At 37.2% G+C, this 21,777-nt stretch overlaps 1 protein-coding gene across 6 annotated transcripts in view; it reads left to right on the plus strand.

Moving 5' to 3' along the window:
- The first annotated feature begins 16,830 nt into the window (after positions 1 to 16,830).
- LOC149553056 (uncharacterized) overlaps positions 16,831 to 21,777 on the plus strand; it is a 46,625-nt gene continuing 41,678 nt past the window's right edge. For 3 of the 6 annotated variants that reach the window (XM_089788555.1, XM_089788553.1, XM_089788554.1), the window contains exons 1-2: positions 16,848 to 16,992; positions 17,474 to 18,215. In XM_089788555.1, the coding sequence (XP_089644681.1) occupies positions 16,948 to 16,992; positions 17,474 to 18,215 (787 nt within the window). In that variant the 5' untranslated portion in view covers positions 16,848 to 16,947. The other 3 variants (XM_089788552.1, XM_089788551.1, XM_089788556.1) reach the window with 3 other exon arrangements.

Below are 21,777 nucleotides of genomic sequence, written 5' to 3' on the forward strand. Positions count from 1 at the left end.
GTATTGGTGAGAACAAATGAAATTAAAAAGGCAGCAATGGCATCAACAAGGGAGAAACAAATTGACACATCCAATGTGCCCCCTCAAACTGCAAAGGTAAAAGAGATAGAAGACCAAAGTGCAAGCACTAATTAGCTAAGTGTTATTACTACAACAAAAGTTGCATTGCCTCTTGTGCCAATCATTGCAACTAAGCAAGCCTTAGTTACAGTTGATAAAGATGGAACTAAAGTTAAACTAGGTCAAGAATCTAGCTCTGCACCTACTCCACAAACTCAAGGTGAAGCATAATAGGAAGTGAGAAAAGATGACAAGTCTGAAGAATTGAAGGTGACTTCTGCCCCAGAGGAACAAATTGCCATATAGACTCTAGTTACCTTACCAGTTTCTATTACTCCTACTAGTAGTCAAGTTCTTCAAAGGTCGAGCACTCATGCCACACCCTTGTAGATATCAAGGCCAAGTGCATAAACATCAAGGAGTTCAGAAGGCATATCTTATGGAGATGAAAGCCTAGATGAGTTGATTGAACTGCCAAAGTTTGATCTTAACACAATCACCATTGAGCAGATGAGAATTCTATAGGAAGCTCTACAAAGGAAGAAACAACAAGAGTTGCTAAGAAGGGAGCATAAGCAAAATTAAGTGCTTCATGACATTAAAGATATCTTTCTGGATGCTTTCAGTCTTCCAACTACTAATAAAGACAAATCAATTATTGAGCAACTGGTATATATTGTTGATAAGACTAGTGATGAAGACATGGATTCTAATTCTAAATTCTTAGAATGGTTTGAAATAAAATTTCACACTAAGGTACTTGAAAAGATATCTAGTTTCATTGCACTATGATAGGTTGATTTAGCAACCAAGATGGAGAGTGTGAAGAAAGTATTAGAGAACATTTTCTCTCTTTACAACAAGCTATGTGATGTGAATCTTTTCACACATGAGATTCAGAGGAATCTTGACCAATTGGAGGGAGATCTAAAGACTATAGGTAATACCTTAAAACTATCTCCTGGTCAAAGTCAGCCACATTTTCAAACACTGGTATCCACTCAAGGTAGGCTTGCAAAGCTAAAAGCACAAGATGCTAACATTTGAGCTACCTTGATCAACATCCAATCCATGTTGACCCCACACATGGAAGTATTGCATAAGGAATTAGCCTATGATGAGACATTGATGAAGAAAGATTCTCATCTTTCCACTCATGATAGCTTAGTTAACCTTGCTACCAATTCAATATCAATCTCTAGAGGTAGCATGCAACAATTGGGATGCAGCATTGAAAATCATAATGGAGATCCATAAATCATTTTTGGATAAACACACTATTAGTGTACCACCCATGACATAAGTGTCAAAAAAGGGGGATATTGAAGTGAAGGGGATTATAAAGTTTTTGTTGATAAAGGGGAGTAATTATGTAGAAACAAGGTACAACAAATATACTCAACAGGAGTATCAGATTCAAATACAGTAAGGAAACATTTACTTAGGAGGAGTAATGGAGAAATGAGGTATGACTGTTAGTCATCCATTTTGCAAAATTTTGAAGTTTTGAAATTTTGTATAAGAATCGAGTCACAGATATATATTGTCTAAGTTATGCTCATAATAAAGATTGTATTGCATGATAATGTGTTTTTTCCACTCATGTCAAAGGGGGAGATTGTTAATCTCATATTGGTTTTGACAAGGCAGTGACAAAACACTTAGTCATATTCAACATAATTACAGTGCAAGCTGAGCAATCAATGCAAGCCGAGTGATCAAAGCATGTCGAGCATCAGTTGCTAGACAATACATGCCAAGTAATATAATTAGTTAGCGTCAAGCACTAGTATGTGCCAAGCAGATAGTTAGTGTCGAGTCACTCAAGAGCTGAGTAAATAGAGTATGTTGAGTCATTCAAAAGATGGGTCACATCATTGAAGATATAGTAGATGTTGAGCATCAGAGACTTCAATTGTCAAGTGAATAGTTTTGGACATAGTTATTTCTAATGACACAAACTTCTATGTAAACCATTTTTAGGCTGACTTAATGATTGTTTTATGATTCTAGAAGATAAGGATGGATGTATATATACAAATCCCTATGCAGTACATGCAACCAATCAAATTGATGGATGTTCTAAGCGAAAAAATAGATCAACCTCAACCGTTGATTCTAACCTAACCCTAGCCCACTTGTGTTTACTTAAGGAGACAAATCCTAAATAGTTTGTATGCATGAAGGAAGAGAATGAGATGCAAGAGAGACAAATGTTAAGTGCAGAGATTGCATTCATAATGGCTATGGAGGTTGTGATAATGTTATGAATTGCAAAATTAGTTAGAGAGAACATAGTGAAGGATTTGAGCAATACAAATCCACAAAGCCCAAAGAATACCTGGACATAAAAACCTGTCACAGAGAAGAAAAAGACAAGAAGAGGCAAGGGTTTTGCTCTAAAAATATGAAAATTTTATTCTCAGAAATGAAAAAGATAAGAGATTAGAGATAATTACAAAAGATCAATCCTTATCAAAGGAGATCAAAACCCAAAGAAAGGGTAACCTAAAAGGTAAAAGTCATTTAATAATTACTAATTAATTATTAAATGTGAATGCAAGGTGCATAAAGTGAAATCTTAAGAAGGTAGAAAAGTTAATTTAATAAATGAAATGAAATTAACATTTTTCTTTAACACCCCCCCTTCAGATGGCAATAATGCAGCTACAAACAATGTAGAAAGAGCAAGAAAAATACAATGCAATGTTGAAAGAAAACTTGGGTCCTGGCAACAAGGCCTGATGAGTTACCCAATCACAATCAAATCTCTATGAAATAGAGAAAACCTAGTGGGAAAAACCCTACTCCAAAAGAGATAGAAAAGGATGCACAAATGTAACATCTCAAGAGAATCTCTCAAGACCATAAGTACAATGAAAGCCTCCATGCTAGAAGCTTGAGACTCCATAGCACCCCCCCCCCTAGGAAGGCATAACTCTTGTGTCGATGAACATACCAATGTGGCTCCAATCTAAAGGAAACAAAGGTAGTGAACAAGGATGATAAAACCCATGTATGTAAGGTGCAATTGGAAGCCCTAGCTGATGCTTAAAGGAGAAAATATGAGAATCCTGAAATGGAATCTCCAATGGAGGTGGGATAACAGGTGTATTGAATCTGTCATCTGATAGGAGATGTGTGTCCTTTGATATATCCTCAACAATTGTAGTAGGTGGATTGATGACTAGAGCTCCAATAATAGGCAATCTTGAAGAGTAATCATGTGCAAGAGATGGAATCTAAACAAGAGGTGGAGGTGTAGAAGTCACAACACTAGTCTCAAGAACAACATATAAGTTCAAGCGACCTGACTTCACCTTAGTAGACTCTCGTGAAAAAGGAGAGTGAGTATCCGATAGTGGAGATGGTGGACCAAAATGTGAGAAGGAATATAGGTGGGAAGCATGATCAACAGTCCCTGTAGCAATAATATTGCCTATCTCACTATCTTTGATGTGTACTAAATCTTGTGCAAACTCAAATGTCTTTCCTATCCCACTGTGTGTAATATGATAAATAGAGAGAATGTTAGAGGAAAAAAATAGAATACAAAGTACATCATGAAATGTACCATCATCAATGTCAATAGAACATTTCCCACATACAGTCATAACAATATTGTTCCCCATCAAAATGTGTGGAGTAGAAGCCTCAAAAGAAGAGAACAAATCCTACGAAGATGCCATATGGTGTGAAGCACCTAAACCAAGTAACCATCTAGAAGAATGAGGAATAGTAGTTACACATAGTGCATGACCCTTTCCTATATCTTTACCATCTGATTGAAATGATGATGATGAAAAAGATCTCTGAGAAGTAGAAGGAATATCAATGTTTCTCTTTTAAAGGAGAGTTATAAAATCTTTATTTGGCATAGCCATCTAACTTCTTCTCATAGTAATGTGATTAATCATGATTAGGCTTATTACAATAAGTACACTTTGGTCTTTCTGGCTTTGATTTACCCCCCTTAGGAAGAGGTGGCCTTGATGAACTGTGAGTGCTAGAATCAATCTGAGACTCTATCGAATGAGATTTATGTGTCGTCTCCTTCATCCCTAAAGATGGTTGAGCTACCAATGCATGAGTATGTGAGCCTATGAGAGAATCCAAGTAAGAGAGCTTAGCTTGCTCTCGAGTAAAATGATCACAAAAAACCTCAAAGGATGGCATGGTAAATCTATTACCCAAAGCATCTTTGGTGGAATAGAAGGTAGAAGCAAAAATCTAAAAGTTTCTACGAAGCTTAGAAAGAATAAGATAAATGCACTCAATGTCAATCTTGGTCTTCCCACAACCCTGCAATAAAGATCTATGTTGATTGAACTTCATCAAGAAGTCCTCCATGGAAGGAAAATAATCTGGTACAAGAGAGGTAAGCTATGCCTCAATATAAAGTGCCCTAAACTCATTCACTATACCAAACAAGCCTTCAAGCTTGGTCCACATAGCTAGAGGGGTATTGCACCCATCAAGATGAAACTATAGACTATTAGATACCTATAAAGCAATCAACCCCATTGCCTCATCCATCTTGTTCCTATGTTGCATGACCTCAAAAGGCCTCTATAAAATTGGTTGCATGACATCTAAACAAGACCACAACCCTTTTGATTGGAGAAGCGATGCCATCAAGGTCTTCCATGTGTGATAGTTATGAGGGGTTAGAAGTTATAGACAAGAAGAGGTCTCAGTCATTGTTTTAGAAGGTGTTGGATTGTTTTTGCAGGCAAAAAAATGACCAAATGCTTAAAGTATTATGTCCACTCAATATTAGTCCAAATTGATACTAGGTCTGGAAAGTAGACAAAAAATTATGCACTTAAAAAAAAACACCTAAACATGTGTCCACATGAGCCGAAGTGAAGCCTTTGAAGTTGCAAAAATTGGGATTTGCAATTTTCAAAAAAAATTCAGGAAAATAGATTACAAACAACTTGCAACAATGTGTAGATCATGAAATTCTACCCCAAAACAAAAAATATTGCTCAGAAAAAGGAGTTCGTATGAGTGAGATATCGTTGTTTGAAAATCATCTCTATAATTTTTTTTTTTGAATCACCATCGTTGCACCTCAAAAAATAAAAGAAAAAAGCCCAAAAAATGTTAGATGTGTTTTGTCAAACCCTTGTTCTCATTTTTCTCCAAATATCAAACAAGCTACAACAAATCACAAATCCACAAAATCCAAAGAATACCTGCATGTAAAAACCTATCTCAAAGAAGAAAAAGACAAGAAGAGGCAAGGGTTTTGCTCTGAAAATATGCAAATCGTATTCTCATAAATGAAAAGGATAAGAGATAATTAGAAAAGATCAATCCTTATAGAAGGAAATCGAAACTCGAAAAAGGGTAACCTAAAAGGTAAAATAATTACTAATTAATTATTAAATGTGAATACAAGGTGCATAAAGTGAAATCTTAAGAAGGGAGAAAAGGTAATTTAATAAATTAAATTAAATTAACCTTTTTCTCTAACATAGAGGAAAATAGAGAGAGGATAGAGGAGACATATTTGATTAGAAGGATCAAGTTCACATCAGAAAAGAGAAGATCTAACATCTAGAAAAAGAGTGCTAATTGAAGGATCATGGTGTTGAATCATTCTAACAAGTGATGCAGAACAAATCTCCTAACAAAGTAGTCATAACAAGCTTGCATAAATCCCTTAACCAAGTTCTTATTTTATTGCAAGTTAAAGTCCTCTAACAAGGCACACTTTTAGCAAGGTGTTTAAATCCTTTAACAAGGTGAGACCTAATAGTCTTTGTAAGCCTTTAATAGGGCAGACCTTTCACATGGTAGATCATAGCTTATGGTCAAACTTCTTGTAACCTTAATTGGCTACACTTTGCAGCTGCAATAGTGAAGATTTGTGGGTGTCATCCCCACCCTAGTTTTACCTTCTCATTGGAGGGTTTCTAGTAACAAATTTATTGTGTTATGTTTTATTTGTTTCATGTTATGTATTAACATGTGTGGTTAGCTATTTCAATTTACATGATAAAGTGTGAGATGGATGTGTGGTGAATGTTTTATGGTTAAAGTTTTGAAGTACCGATTCACCCCCCCCACCCCCCGAAAGTTTACTTTCTAGTGCAGAGCACCCTATCCATCTCCCATGAAATTTTGAGTCCTAGTTAGTATATTGTTGAGTCATGTTAGATTAGGGTAATAGACATTTTATATCATGTTACTAAGTGTGCAATTAAGGTCATGTTGACCAATTTCATGTTTTAAGCATTATGGGTCAAAGTGAGTCAAAAGTGGGAAAATGCCATGCAAGGGCATAAATGGAATATAATATAGTGTTAAGATGTCATATTGTGATGTTGGACCTATTTAGGGTGCCTAGGAAATTTATTAGAGCATAAAATGCAAAATATGCAAAAAAAAATGTAAAATTGGCAAAAAGTTGCAATGAACACTTTGTGCAAAAATGACAAGTTTTAGGAAGATGGATAGTCGTCCATATTGGTTGACCTCTTAGAGGAGGTGAAAGGTCATTCTTTTTTTTAAACAATGTAATCTCATGTGGAGAGATGGAGAGAATATGCGGTGAAGAAAGGTGAAGAGCATGTGTATGGTTTTTGTATAATAAATCAGCATTTTGGTGAAAAATCTGCATATAGATTGGTATTTGAATGTTGCCCTAACATCTTCTCCTTGAATTCATGATTGTGATTAGTTAAAGCTTCCAATTTATGGTGATGAACATAGTACTTTTATGGCTGATTGAACATTTGTCTGGTATCATTGTGTTAGTAACTAGAATTCATTATTTGCTGCTTGGATAATAAAATTTGCATATTTGGGTATTTGATTACAACCTTATGTTCTTCTCTACTATCTTTTGGTTTCAGTGAATTTTGAACTTCCTTATCAACTGTAATGAAGGAAAGGATCAATATAAATGCAACAGATATATCTAACATCACTAGTTACAGGTACAGTTCCCTGTATTCACAGTTTGAGCAGTAAATGTGTATTTTTGGGTTGAGTGGTTATAGTAGCTACATGTTATCTTTATATCTATTAGAGGAAGAGTTACAGGTTACTTTTGGTTGTTTTAGTTTTCCATATAATGAGTGAAACTATACCTTTGTTTAGTATTAAAGATATGAATCATAAATCAACAAGTAAATGTTGTTGTAAATGAAAACACAGTTTATTAGCAATTGAGGAAGTGGTAGAAGTTTGTGTATGATCTGCACAAATGTTACGAAGGTTGTCTATATTCTTAAGATGTTGAAGAACCATTTTGAAGAGTGGAATTGATGAGATATGGGAGTTGGAGAGACAGTTGTCTTATGTAGTAGGAAACCCTCATAATGGCACGGGTTTGTGAGTTGGTTATCTCCTCAAAGACTAGGAGCTCGAAAATTAGCACTTGGATAGTTTTTGATAAGGTAAAACTATAAATAAGTTCATTTTTTATTGTTGTTTGAGAGTTTTGGTGAGTAGCCTAGAATAGGACCTTCGAGTTATATGTTTGAATGAACAAGTTGGAATCTATAATTTTGGAATTAAGTCATTCACAATAATGTGTGTTTGTATCTACCTTTAGTTTTGGTATATTTTTAGAATAGTTGGACTTCTTACCCTAATCCCAAGGTAGGGCTAGAAGGAAGAATCTACGTAGGAAGATTTTGTGAGAGTTGGTGTTTTGAAGCCCACCAAGGTGTGTAGAACCTTGTGAATGTTTTGAAATCACTTAGTTGGCAATGGGTTAAGTCTTTTGGAAGCTTATAAGGATATGGTGTTGATAAAGATCCCGGAGGGTGTAAGGTGGTGGAGGTGTGAGAGTTAGTTGTTGGGGTTTTGGTGAAGGTATAGGTAGAGACATTTGGAATAGATGAGGTGGCATAAGGAATGGGTCAATCACCCATTCTCTAACCTTGGAGAATCCTAAGGGATAGCATATGATATGCTTGGTAGGCTTGGAAGAAGCCTAGTAATCAGAATTGTAAGTGAAACATAGTTATTATCACCTCCATCCTTGCATCACTTTCTTATTGTAATTTCCAATAGATTCTCCTTGCTCGGTAGATGATATGAACTCAATATAACCTAGCCTAGTAGTGTCATGAGGTATTCTTTGTGATTTCAATTGTTTATCAAGTTGTCTCATAGCCTATCCAGATCTGTTCATTCTCTCCATGATTCCTTTTTCAGCTCTCAACTCAGCTTTTAGTTGATTGTTCTTAGATCTTAGATTTTCAATCTCTTCCACCTTCCTAACAATCTCATGATTTGCACTTAGTAACTAATTGACCATGTCAAATTGATTGTGAGTCAGCATTTGTACTTCATTGATCCTTTCATCAAGACTTGTAGCCATCTACCTTTTGTCTTCTTCAACCATTACCTTGTCTTCTTTAGCCTTTTTCTTTTGTTCAATAAGTTCACATAGCCTCACCGATTATATTTCATGTTCTCTTTTCAATGCTCTTACCTCTTCATTCAAGATGTTTTTCCTCTCTAGTATATTTTCTATTGTTGCATTAGTTTCAATAGAACTAACTTCATCACACAGGTCTTCAATGCTTTCTTCTTTGTATTGTGTGTCATTTTGTTGAATTGTCATCTCCTCCTTTTCAGGGATTTCTTTAATTCCTCCTTTGCAGCCTTGACTTGCTTAAGTGCAAGGTGCAAATCAATCTTTTGATTCTCAATAACATTTCCCAACTTGTAGGCTTCCATCTCCAAGATCTTTGATTCTCAAGTGGTTAGACTTTTTCTTAGAGAGCTAAGCTTTGATACCAATTATTGGAAATTTATTTGGGAAAGTAAGATGCTAAGTGGGGTGAGGGAGAGGGTGAATCAAGATCTTCAAGACTTTTATTACTTCAATCATAAATCGCATTCATACTTAATTCATCACACACATCTATGCCCTAACCTTGAATACTTAACATGCAACATCATATTTCAACATGCAATATCAGATCTAACATCTAATAACATGAATACCACATATAAGCAATAGATCAACACATGACAACATATATGGTAACACAGAAGCCCTCCAAGGTGAAGGTAAAACTGCGGTGAGGATGACACCCACAAAATCTTCATTACTATAGCAATAAAGTGTGCATGTTAGGGCTATAGAGTTTGATCACTTATGATGATCTACAATGTGAGGGATTTGTCTTGTTAAGAGCTTACAAGACTGTTAAGAATGCCTTGATCAAAGGATTTTACTTACACAATCAAGTGAGCACTCTGTCACTTTGTTAGGAGATGTTACATGGGCCTGTTAGAAGCACTTTGTTAAGAGATTTGTCCTTAAACACATATCAAAATGTATTAGTACCTTGATCCTTTGGTTTACACTTTGAATGTTGATAACAAATCTCCTCTATACAATCTAATATCACCTCTCTGTGATAGATCTTCAATAAATCCTTACTGCACTACTCAGTCGCCTTACTAATCCTTAATACTTAACTCCATTGAACTTACCTTTAGCTTCACATCCAAACTTCTAACTTGCAACCCAACAAAATTAGGTCTAAAACCCTCCTTAAATAGCCATTTGATGAAGCTTCTAGATCTCAACCAACGACCTAGATTCATCCTTTTTGCCACTTTGTCCTTCTAATTTTCTGATTGGTTGATCTCATTACATAGGGATTAAAGATCTGTAATTACAAACATAATTACATCTTTGACTCTCTTCTAGATCATAAAAATATGTTTCTTTACTTGGCAAAATGGTTTACATCAATGTTTCTGCCATTCCAAACATTTATACAAAACTATGTTACTCGACACATATACCTTTCTGATGCTTGACGCATGCTGGTTCTTCATGATGTCACTTGACTTCAACTATACTTGACTCATGTGTTAAGTCAACAACCACTATATACATGGAGACTCTTGATTTTCTTGGCAACGACTTATTATATACATCTTCTCCATAACATCACTCAGCCTATATAGAATGACTTGATCACAGTGTTGATTGACCAACTCTGCCTAGTAAATGATTAAGTGTTTTGCACTAATTGACAATACTTGATTACCTTTAGGGTCAACAACATGTTCCTTCTCAACTTCTTGTCCTCAAAGTAAATTGCAAGGATGCATCGATAGCCAAAAAAAAAATCAGATAATTGTATTAATATTTTGTTATTAATATGTTCAAATACAAAGCTAGAAGACCATTCCATAAAATTATACCAAAATTTTATGTTCAAGCTAATTGTGGAAAGAGATATAGGCACATAAGAAAAATGTCACAAGCTACAAAAATTATCGCTCTTTAATTACAATCGCCGAGTTATATCACAATGTGGGTAAAAAATTGTTATACTACTTCAAACAAAGAAGTAATGGCACTGAGATACAATCCAACTACATACAATTCTACTTGCATTATTCATGTCACTTATGACTAGTTATACTAATTGAATCAACAAGATCTTTCACATACATTGTTGGTCACAAAGGATGCAAATAAAAATATAAAAAGTACAAGCAATAGTCCAAGTCTTTCTAAGGTTTTCCACCATTCCAAAAGAATACTTTGATAATTTTGAGATATTTTTTTGAAGAGAGTTTGAAGACTATTAATGAGATTTGCCTAGTTAATGATTAGCTGATAAGAGTTTAATGTAGCTTATGTATTTTCAACCTTATCCATTATTTGTAAATTTTGTAAATAAGTAAAATTAAGAGATAACATGTAGTTAATTATTTATAGTTATTGTGAAAATTGTGATTACATCTAAATACTAGCAATGACAAATAAGAATGGAAATCTTTTGATTGATACAAATATTGAATTGTTCTAGAGTTTATCAATTGCTTTTTTTCCTTAATCTACAATTGTAAATTTATATGAATTTTGTATAATTGATCAATATAAATTAATCACAAACTATTACTAGTTGCCTTGAGCAATTAATAAAACTATGTTCTTTTTTCTTCATTTATGAGTGGACCTTCAATTTAATTCCTATTGGATACAAGAGGGTAAAGGTGGAGCATATGGGGGTAGAGTTTTTCACTCTTCTAATTTTTGAGTTTCCTTGCATACGACTCTGTTTGAGCTCTCATATGTGTTTACCACTTGTTAGACCACATTTAGTGTAGGTGTTTTTAGGCTAGTTTATAATGACCCTGGCCAACGGTGACCCAGTTGTTGATACTGGTGTTCACGCTGCTGCTTCAGATAGCCATGGTGCCTCCATTGAACAAATATCCTCGCAAATTCATCCCAAAGGTCTTTTATGAGGTAATATTGATATTATCCTTCCTTTGCAAGAATTTGATGCTGCTTGTGATTGGTTAGAACAATATACCTTGATAAGGTATTTTGTGAGTAGGACTCCTCCTGAAGCTATGCTCCGAGAATGAGTTAACAAGAGCTGGACTCCTCATGGAGTCTGCCTTGACGCTATGGAAAACTTTACCAAAGGTTTTTTTTATTTCATTTGCCAACTCATCTCAGGCAGATACAGTTTTTAACAATGGCCCTTGGTCAGTGTGTTCCTCCCTGCTAGTTTTTCAAAGATGATCTCGAGACTTCACTATCTCTGATGACAAAAATCTTAGGGTTTCTATGTGGGTTGAGTTCCCAGGTTTACCCTTGCCGTGTTGGCCTTTTATTGAGTATATTGCCAATACTCCTGGCAAAGTTATTACCAAGGAACACAATTTTTTTTTCAATGCTCATCCTCAAAAATGTGTTTGTGTCGAGGTTGATCTCTCCAAGGATCTCAAGGATTCTATGGAGATACAAATTGGTTCTCAAACCTTCTCTTAGAAGGTGCTCTATTTGAACCTGCCCAACACCTGTTATAGTGTTAGTCAATGAAACACAAGATTAGGGATTGCTCTTTGGTAGTGCCCAGGGTTAAACCCCCGCCTAAGGAGGCCCTTGCCAAACCAGCAGAAGGAAAACAAAAGGAGGAATAGACTACTATTGGGCGTAAGGGCAAGACTCCCTTGACTCCTAAATAGTCATATGCTGCTGTTATTTCAGTTCCTCCTATTTCAACAAGAGCACAAACCTCAGCCATTATAGGGTCGACGATAGTTTTTTCGAAATCAAATCTTGTTGTTTCTCAGGTTTCAAACCCTAGTAGTTCATAGGGGATCAAGGTGGCCGCAAGGGTTACCACTCCTATTGTGGTTCACACTTCATTTGCTGCATCATTCATTGTGACTTAGAATGTGCAACATTCTTGTAGTCCTCTGGACGTGTTGAGAAGCCAGAGGAGAAATGACAGACTATTAGTCCAAAGGAGTTTCCTTCTGGCTTCAACCAAGAACTTTCTTGCAAAATAGTTACTCCTCTCTTGAGGACGAGGAAGATATGGAAGAGTTTTCATGATTTTTTTTTATCATGGAATGTGGAAGGTCTTATAGATCTCTCCAGAAAGTACTATGTCAGGGACACCCATCATAGACTTGGTAATTTAGATTTTCTTTGTATGCAAGAGGTTAAGTTTTTTGGTTTCATGCTTTCTTCTGCATGTTGCGTCATTTGGTCAGATAGCATTATGTTTTCCTCTCAACATGAAACTGGTAGAGGTGGTGTAGTTACTCTTCTGTCACCTCGTCTTCATTCTGCTAATATTTCACATGGTTCTAACCCCATGCACAGAATAATTTGGCTTTTGCTTTCTATCAACAATAATTCCTTTGGAGTAGTTAATGTTTATGCTTCCAATAATGTTGTGGAAAGATCTCAATTGTGGGGTTAAATGGCTGACAACTTGCCTCCACCTACTTGGGTTATGTATGGTGATTTTAAAATGGTTGAGTTGATCTCTGACAAAGATGACATTTTTCCTTTTCGCTGGACAACTGGGGAAAGGGAAGCCTGGTACTACAAGCATAATAAATTGGGCCTTTATGATCCCAATACTAACCACCACTAGCATAGTGGAGTCTGGTACACTTGGTCTAATTTACGAGCTAGCTCTGACCACATTTTAAAATGTCTCGATCGTGCCATGATTACTGCACAATCTTTTTTCTCCTTTTCTGAGGATTGAGATTTACCTGTTATTCCTCTACCAGATGTGACATTATTCGACCACTATCCCATTTATTTTACCATTTCTTGGCACATAGTTGTCCAGCGAGCTTCCGCTATTGCTCATATACTATGTGTCTGGAATTTGGAGCCATGTTTGCTTTCTCAGATAGGTTGGATTCAATGGTGGAATGATGTTGTTAACCAAATTGCTAGATTTCCGTGCATCTATGGGCGACAATTGACAATTTTCAAGTGACAATCTTATGAATCCACTACCACGACTCTCAAGAAAGCTTTTGAAGCTCTCACCCTTAACCCTTTTGATGTTGATCTGCAAATCTAGCTTGCCAAGCTTCATCATGACAAACAAATTGTGGATAATTATGCTTCTCGAGGGGCCCAAATCAAAGCTCGCCTCCATTGGCTAGAGGTTGGCGATAAGGCTTCTAAAGAATTCTTCTAGGCTCTTAGAGCTCGTCATACCAATTTTGGGATTAAGAAGATCAAATAGGGCAATTCTGTTCTCTCCAATCTCCCTGACATCCTGCAAGCTTTTGTTCACCACTATGAAAATATTTTTGCTTTGCAAGGAAATTTGGTTGCTGGAGAGGAAGCCCTCATAAAGTGTATTTCTGTTACTCCAAACCGCTCAACGGTCAAGCAACGTGCTTCCTGTGAGCAACTTCTCACCATCTGAGACCTTAAGGAGGTAGTCTTTTCCATGGCTGATGACAAATCCCCCAGGTGTGATGGGTTTCCTTGTGAATTTTACAAGCACCTCTAGGAGTCTATTGGTCCAGACCTGCACATAGTTTATCTTGAAGCCTATTATTCTAAGAGTCTAGGAGCTATTATCAACAAAGGAAACATCAAATTCATACCTAAAGCTGATAATCCTGAGGATATCTATAACTAACGGTCCATCACTTTACTTAATGTGTCTTATAAGATTATTGCTAAAGCAATATCTCTTAAAATTCGCCATCTCCTGCCTTTAATTGTGTGACCATAACAAACTAGCTTTATCAAGTCTAGGTATATTCTTGACAACGTCATTGCTGTCTAGGAAGGCATAGAATGGGCTCGCAAATCCAATCAACTGTCTGTGTTTTTAAAAATTGATTTTGCTAAAGCTTATAATCAAATTGAATGGCCTTTCATCTTAGCTATGCTTCAAGCTTTAGGTTTCAGTCCCAATTTTCTTCAGCCTGTGGAGATGCTAATGCTTGTATTACTATCAATAGCTCTCAATCTAAAGCCTTTGGGCTCTTTTTCTCTATCCGACAGGGTTGCCCTCTGGCTTCAACTTTATATGTTCTTGTTGTTGAAGGGTTTGGTTACTTGCTAGCCCACTCCATTTCTTTTGGTTTGGTTCGTGACATCTCCTTGCCAGATTCCTCATCTTAGTTGGTCAATGGGCACTTTGATAATGATTCATTTCTCACTCTTTTGGAGGATGAGGAGAACATCACTAATGTCTTGCAATGCCTGGACACCTTTTGTCAAGCCTCTGGTTCTACTATTTAATGACACAAAATGCTCTACTATAGGCAATCTTTTCTTTAAGCTCTGCCATGGCTTGACTAGTTTGAATGGAAATGGGTCACTCAAGGGAAGATTTTTCGCTTTCTAGGCATTCCCTTTGCCTTTCAAGCTTCACCAATAGATTTGTGGAACATTGTGCTTGTTAAAATTGAAAAGAAGCTTGACTATTTGCTTACTAAACCCCTTTCTCTTGCGAGGAGATTTTAGATTTGTTCAAAGGTCTTGGTGGCCACACATGTTTATTATTCTTCTTGTTGGGCTCCTTCCAAAGCCTCATATATGAAATTAAAGCGATTGCTTTGTGACTTTCTTTGGGCTTCTGGTTCTGACCATCATGGATTTCACAAAGTGGCCTGCGATTTTTGTTGTCTCCCCAAAGAGTTTGGAGGCCTTGGCCTTCTTTCCATGCATAAGCAAGGCCTTACACTTTGTGCCAAGTGGATTGTATGTGCCATTAGTAGAGATGAAGCTTGGAAAGTTTTGGTTTGGCACTGCATTGCCTCTGGGTTTCCTGTTAATAGGCTTGCATGGAAGGGGATTGACTTTCAAACCCTTCTCATCATGTGGGAACCTGTGCACATTCAGGGCTCTTTTGTTATCAAGAGCATATGGAAAGCTTGGGAAGTTGTCAAACCTTGGCTTCGCTAGTCTAGTGATGGGTTCTATGATGGGCTCTCTTCGAACCAGTAGAACATTTGGTGGTCTCCACTGTTTGCTATCTAGGGTATTCCTCTGGCCAAGACTCAAGGAGCTAGTGCTATGGATTTTTTCAAACGTGGCATCAAGACACCTAAGGACCTCTTTTCCAGGGTCTCTATGAGTCTCAAATCTTGGGAAGATATGCAAGTTCAGTTTTGTCTTGCCCGTCCAAATCGACAGACTTTTGATTTGTTGCTTTCTGCAATTCTAGATCACTTACTTCACAAGGTGGGTATTCAGTCTGTTCGACTTTGGTGGATAGATTGGAAGTGGTATCCTGCCACTCCCTTCACCAGCTACAAACCAAGTTTGGGGTATCAATGACTTTCTCCCCATCTACCGATTGTGGATACCCTCAACTGGCGCTAGCATCTGCGGTCTTCCCTTTCTCAATGGAGAAAGTGTTTTGACACTATATGGAGTGCCATTGCTGAGCCTAAGATTGCCCATTTTGCTTGGTGCTTGGTGTTTCAAGGTCTTCCCCTTGGGTCTCGACTCAAGCATATTGGGATTTCAGATCCTCAATGTCCATTCTATGTGCAACCAGAGTCGTTTTTGCATATTTTTTTAGTTCTGTAGATGTGCCCAAAACTATTGGCACTGGATTTGTGATTTCTTTAAGCCATTTCAACCATAACCTTTTTCCTGGCATATAGTTCTATTGGGTGACTCCCCCAAGTTCCCTAGGTAGTTTACCCAGATTTGGCATACCTTCAATGATGAAGATTTTGTTTACTTTGTGGAAAGATAAGAATGTTGTTCTTTTCACTCACAGTTTTCTTGACATAAATGTTGTTATGTACACTAAAGCATGCATTTGTAACAATGTAATTATGTAGATTCAAGTCCAAGTCAATAAGGTGCCTCTGGAGGTGGCCCACCTTCAGGAGCTACTCAATCATTGGGGTAATGCTTCCTATATGGTTGCTAGAGTGCCTCTTGATGCCTCGATAGATCACACTCCACCTAGGGGCTGCTGTCGGGGGGGGCAACTCTTCTGCTTGCCGCTCTCACACACCATGCTCGCAGGTTTTCCGCCACCACTCTGGTAGTGGTGGCGATGGTGGTTGGCAATGCCACTTGACTTTTTTGCCTCACCGTGGCTCAAGTTGGTCCCCAGGTTTGGTGGCTCCCCTCCTGGTGCTCCTTGTGTGGTTTCTGGAAAATGACCTTTTCGCCTGGAGTTGGCTATTTCACCCCCGCGAGCTGATACAAAAGATGAAGACCAGACCCTTGATGATGCTACTGATGACTGCCAATCCCAAAGATGACTGGGTTTCCATGATCGCGATGAACCACCTCCCTTAGCTATCACTACTTTGACAGTCTGAGGGATTGCTTAATGTTTTTTTATTATGAATAGTTGTTGATTTCGACTTCGGCTATGTGAACTCTCCCAGGATTATCTTGTATCCCTTTTCTCTGAATTATAACTAGTGTATTATTTATTAATTGAAAATGACTATTCATCTTTAAAAAAAATTAAGCTTTTATAAAATGTTAACCATGCAGACGTACGAAACGACTCTGTTCGAATGGTCTCATACGATATAACAGTACCGTACCGCAGTCTCTTCATTACGAAGGAGCAGCAGGCTTGAGCGTTCAGAAAGCGCAGTAAATAATCACTACTATCCTTAATGAAGCCCTTCCGACGACACCATTTTCTCTCTTCTTTAAGACAGGTAACATGATGTACCATTTCTCATATATTCTCGCAATGCAGGGTGTTCAGATTAAAACGAGCTTTCTAATCCACAAGTTCAATGGAGTTTTCCGCCTAATCCATGGCTTCCTGCTTGTGTTTTTTCACCTCCCACTAATTTTTATTGTTGGGGACGGATTGGTTTATTCGGAACATGTTCGTTTTTTCTCCGCACTCAGAAACCTTCAATTTTCTTCACCTCTGCATAAGATTGATAAACTGTGATGGACAAATTAAAATAGAAGATCGAATACATTCCCTGTAACTCGCCGAGGTCACAATGTTGTGAACATCCAATTTCGAGACATATCCTAATCGAGTAAACATGCTTTCATACGCCCACAACCATTTTGCCCTTTACTTGTTGAAACTTGTTTTCTTCAATTAAAATATTGAAGTTCTTCTTTTACTTCATTTGTGAGAATCGTCTTAAACAAATTTCGAACTATTTTTTGTCGCAGGTAGAGCGCAGGATTATATCGGAATGCCCATCAAAAAAAGGATCACCAAACAAGGATAAACTGAATTTGGGAAACACAGATGAGGGTTTTGGTAGAACCTCCAACGAGAGTCTTCCAAGCAACTCTGATGTATCTCCTCCCAAAAGGCAAAAAATGCTTACAAACTCAGAAGACAAACCTGTACCAAATTCTTCAAAATTTGAAAATGATAGCAAGGAAATTCAGTCGAGCATGGCATCGCCAAATACACAATTCAGTTTTGGGTCGCCAATTCTGGGCTATAGGGCACAGGTCTTCGTGGACGCCTCATCCTCTTCAGGTGAGAGTGGTGCAGCTGCAGAATTTCTTTCTCATCCTTCTCAAGTGTGGACGACTCCATCAGGAGAACCAGAGACTGAAACTTGGGACGAGTGCCTTGATATTGATGACAGTAAAGATTATACAGAGAGAGAATCTGGAGGTTTTGACGACATAGTTGACCTATGTAAGCATTTGAAGCTTGATGGGGACTGTTTTCTGGCACCCCAAAGATCTCATCAGTCCCTTGAAATGGATGAACCCAACTCCGCGGAGTATCAAATCTCTACATTCTATTCTAAAGTTGCACAGGTGAAGGGGCCGAAATCAGAGAAGGAAGTTAAAGCTTTGGATGCATGGATCCATCATTTTGTAGATCGGAAGAAGGAACCGTTTAGGCTAGTTCACCTTCTCCTTGCCAAGGCCGCTTCGCAACATTTATTAGGTGAGATAGATTTCCCAGAATCTTCGCAGGAGTTCTTGGCTAGTTGGCCTTCAGCTTGCTGTAAGCATTTAGAATGTTGCAGATGACCATGTTCAATTCATGGTGAAAATTCCGTGTACTGTTCAGTGTAGAGCTTTATCATCACCCATTATTTCAGTGCTAAATGTACAAAGGTGGACACTAATCATTAAAATGTATGTGGTAAATTTATGGCCTACTATTTTTTCCCATTTGGCTGAGTTTTCAAAAATAAAATTGGTCATTTTGCAAAGTTTTTCCTTAGACAGACTTCAGCATAAATTAATAGATTCACCTAAACCTACAAATATTAATAGTAAAATTAATTAATTTCCCTCAAACATCGGCATATAATATATATTTTTCACTTGTTGAACTGTATTTATCGAACGGAGGGCAGTTGATCTTGGATAAGTTGACTCCACGACTTCACTGAAATTGTATGGATTGAAGCTGAACTTGAACATTGTGACTTAAAATATAGTTTGACATACATTATGAGTCTCGCCCAAGGTAAACATTCTCAACGGTGATAACAAAATGCTCATTCAATTTTGGTTTACAGGCTAAGGAAACTGTCAGGACTTGCATTCTGACTATTTCTTCCTAATTTATTGCTTTAAATCTTTTGTATTGAGCTATGTTAATGCAAGAAACTGATGTGTATGCTCTGTAAGTCATCCCTTTTGCTAAATTGGTATATCACACATGCATGGGAAGTAGTAGATCATTTGTAATTGAACTAGTATAAATAAAAGGTTTTATAGTGGATTGCATCATCCATGGATCACATTCTATTGCTTGAGGAGGTTGCCCCCTTGAAGGCTGGTGATATATTGCAATGTCAATCTGTAATTTCAATGCAATATGATTCTATCAGTCTTGTGTTTCCATATGTAGCATATATCTTTTTGTATTTTTGTTATTTGACTAATCTCTTGCAAGGACCTTACCATTCGGTATCAAAACTCTTTTCAGTGTCATCATCTGCTGCAGCCTAGTCTTTTTAGGGCCTTATACTTTGTTCATTGTATGATATCCACCTTGACCTTGTGGGATCTTGGTGATTGGAAAAGTAGTGGCACTAAGTTTTTTTCCCCTTTTTCCTCGCTCCTCGTTCTTTTTTCCTTTTTAGCATAGAAACCATGTACCAATGGTTTTTAAATATCACAAAAAAAGAGCTATTGTTATAAACTTAGTTGGATTTTCCATATAGGTTTTGGTGATGGTTGAAGGGATCGCCCTCCCAACCCACACCATTAAATGACCCCTGTATATGGTTTTGTGCTTCCATGTATCCTCTGCGAAATTGGAAGCCCCCATAGATGTTTTCTAAACCTTGTTTTGAGAAGCAACTAACCATCTATAACTTGTAATGCACTAGAAAATAGTTAACCTTGGTAATTTTCTTTATATTTGATCTTTTTGAATTATTATCTCCATAGGTTCATAGACTAGACACTCCCTTTAAAGACCTTCCTTTGTTCCATTTTTTCCTACCACCTTTGCTTGTTTGGCTTAGAGAATGCCACCATCACACAATTCGTGCATATAGTTTTGTGCTTTTGTGTATCCTTTGCTAAATCGGAAGATCCCATTGGTATATTCTAAACCTAGCCCCAAGAAGCTATTGACCATGTATAAGTTGTGATGCACTAGTATGTAGTTAGCCTTGGGAAGTAACTCGCTTCATATTTGATTTGTTCAAATTAATATATTCATAGGTTCTCAAACTAGACTCTCCCTTTAGAGACCTTCCTTTTCTATTTTATCCTCCACCATGGCTTGTTTGGCATTAAAGAATGCTACCATCAAACAACCTGTGCATATGATTTTGTGCTTCCATTTATCCTTAGCTAAATTGGAAGACCCTATGGGTGTTTTCTAAACCTAGCCTTGAGAAACCATTAACCATCTATACCTTCTGATGCACTAGTAAGTAGTTAGCCTTGGGAAGGTGCATATGATTTTGTGCTTCCATGTATCCTTCGCTAAATTGAAAGGCCCCATGGGTGTTTTCTAAACCTAGCCTTGAGAAACCATTAACAATCTATACCTTCTGATGCACTAGTAAGTAGTTAGCCTTGGGAACGTGCATATGATTTTGTGCTTCCATGTATCCTTCGCTTAATTGGAAGACCCCATGGGTGTTTTCTAAACCTAGCCTTGAGAAACCATTAACCATCTATACCTTCTGATGCACTAGTAAGTAGTTAGCCTTGGGAAGGTGCATATGATTTTGTGCTTCCATGTATCCTTCACTAAATTGGAAGACCCCATGGGTGTTTTCTAAACCTAGCCTTGAGAAACCATTAACCATCTATACCTTTTGATGCACTAGTAAGTAGTTAGCCTTGGGTAGTTGCTTTATATTTGATTCATTTGATTTAGTATATTTGTAGGTTAATGGACTAGACATTCCCTTTAGAGACGTTCTTTTTTTCCATTTTATCCTCCCACCTTGGCCTGTTTGGCATTAGAGAATGCCACCATCAAACAACTTGTGTTTATGGTTTTGTGCTTTCATGTATCCTTTGCTAAATTGGAAGACCCCATAGGTGTTTTCTAAACCTAGCCCTAGGAAGCCTTTGACCATCTATAGCTTGTGATGCACTAGAAAGTAGTTAGCCCTGGAAAGTTGCTTTATATTCGATTCATTTGAATTAGCATATTTGTAGGTTCATAGACTAGACACTCCCTTTAGTGGCCTTCCTTCTTTTCATTTTATTTTCCCACCTTGGCCTGTTTGGCATTAGAGAATGCCACCACTAATGACTATTGTGCTTAGCTTTGATAGAATATAATTTCTAGCTATATCCTTTTTTGTGGGGTTTGTTACAACTTCTAGCTGTATTGTGATCAATAGGACCTGTCAACGAATCTACGCCATTATAGTCCAATCAAACACATGGTTAACCGCATAGAACTCTCCATTAGGCTACAAATTACAGAAATTGACCACATTTGCAATCCGTAAGGATCTAAAATTTTAATAAGTGGGTATTTTTGAAAATCTTCCATCTGAGTGGTTGTCCTATTACAGTCCTCTCTTCAGCTGATTGTTTTCTAGCAAACATTTTTCATCCACTCCTCTCCCCCAAATGAACTCTTGCTCCAGGGAATTTGTTGCTACAGTAAATGTTAAATTGGAAGAATTTAAGTCTCACATTTCCATCCCTTAGTGATGGACAAACCTAGATATTGGAATCTTTCAGTTGCCTGACCAGTCATAAAAAGTCCCACAATTGTTAAATTTTGAACCAGAATATATATAGGACTCTCCATTTGGCTACAAATTACAGAAATTGACCACATTTCCAATCTATAAGGATCTAAAATTTTAATAAGTGGGTATTTTTGAAATCTTCTCATCTGAGTGGTTGTCCTATTACAGTCCTCTCTTCAGCTGATTGTTTAGGTATATAATTCTAGCAAACATTTTTCACCCACTTCTCTCCTCCCCCAATGAACTCTTGTTCCAGGGAATTTGATGCTACAGAAAAGTTAAATTGGAAGAATTTGAGTATTTTCTCCCTTAGTGATG

Source organism: Cupressus sempervirens, chromosome 6, assembly GCF_028749045.1.
Source record: "Cupressus sempervirens isolate cs-2001-9-10 chromosome 6, ASM2874904v1, whole genome shotgun sequence".
Classification (NCBI taxonomy): domain Eukaryota; kingdom Viridiplantae; phylum Streptophyta; class Pinopsida; order Cupressales; family Cupressaceae; genus Cupressus; species Cupressus sempervirens.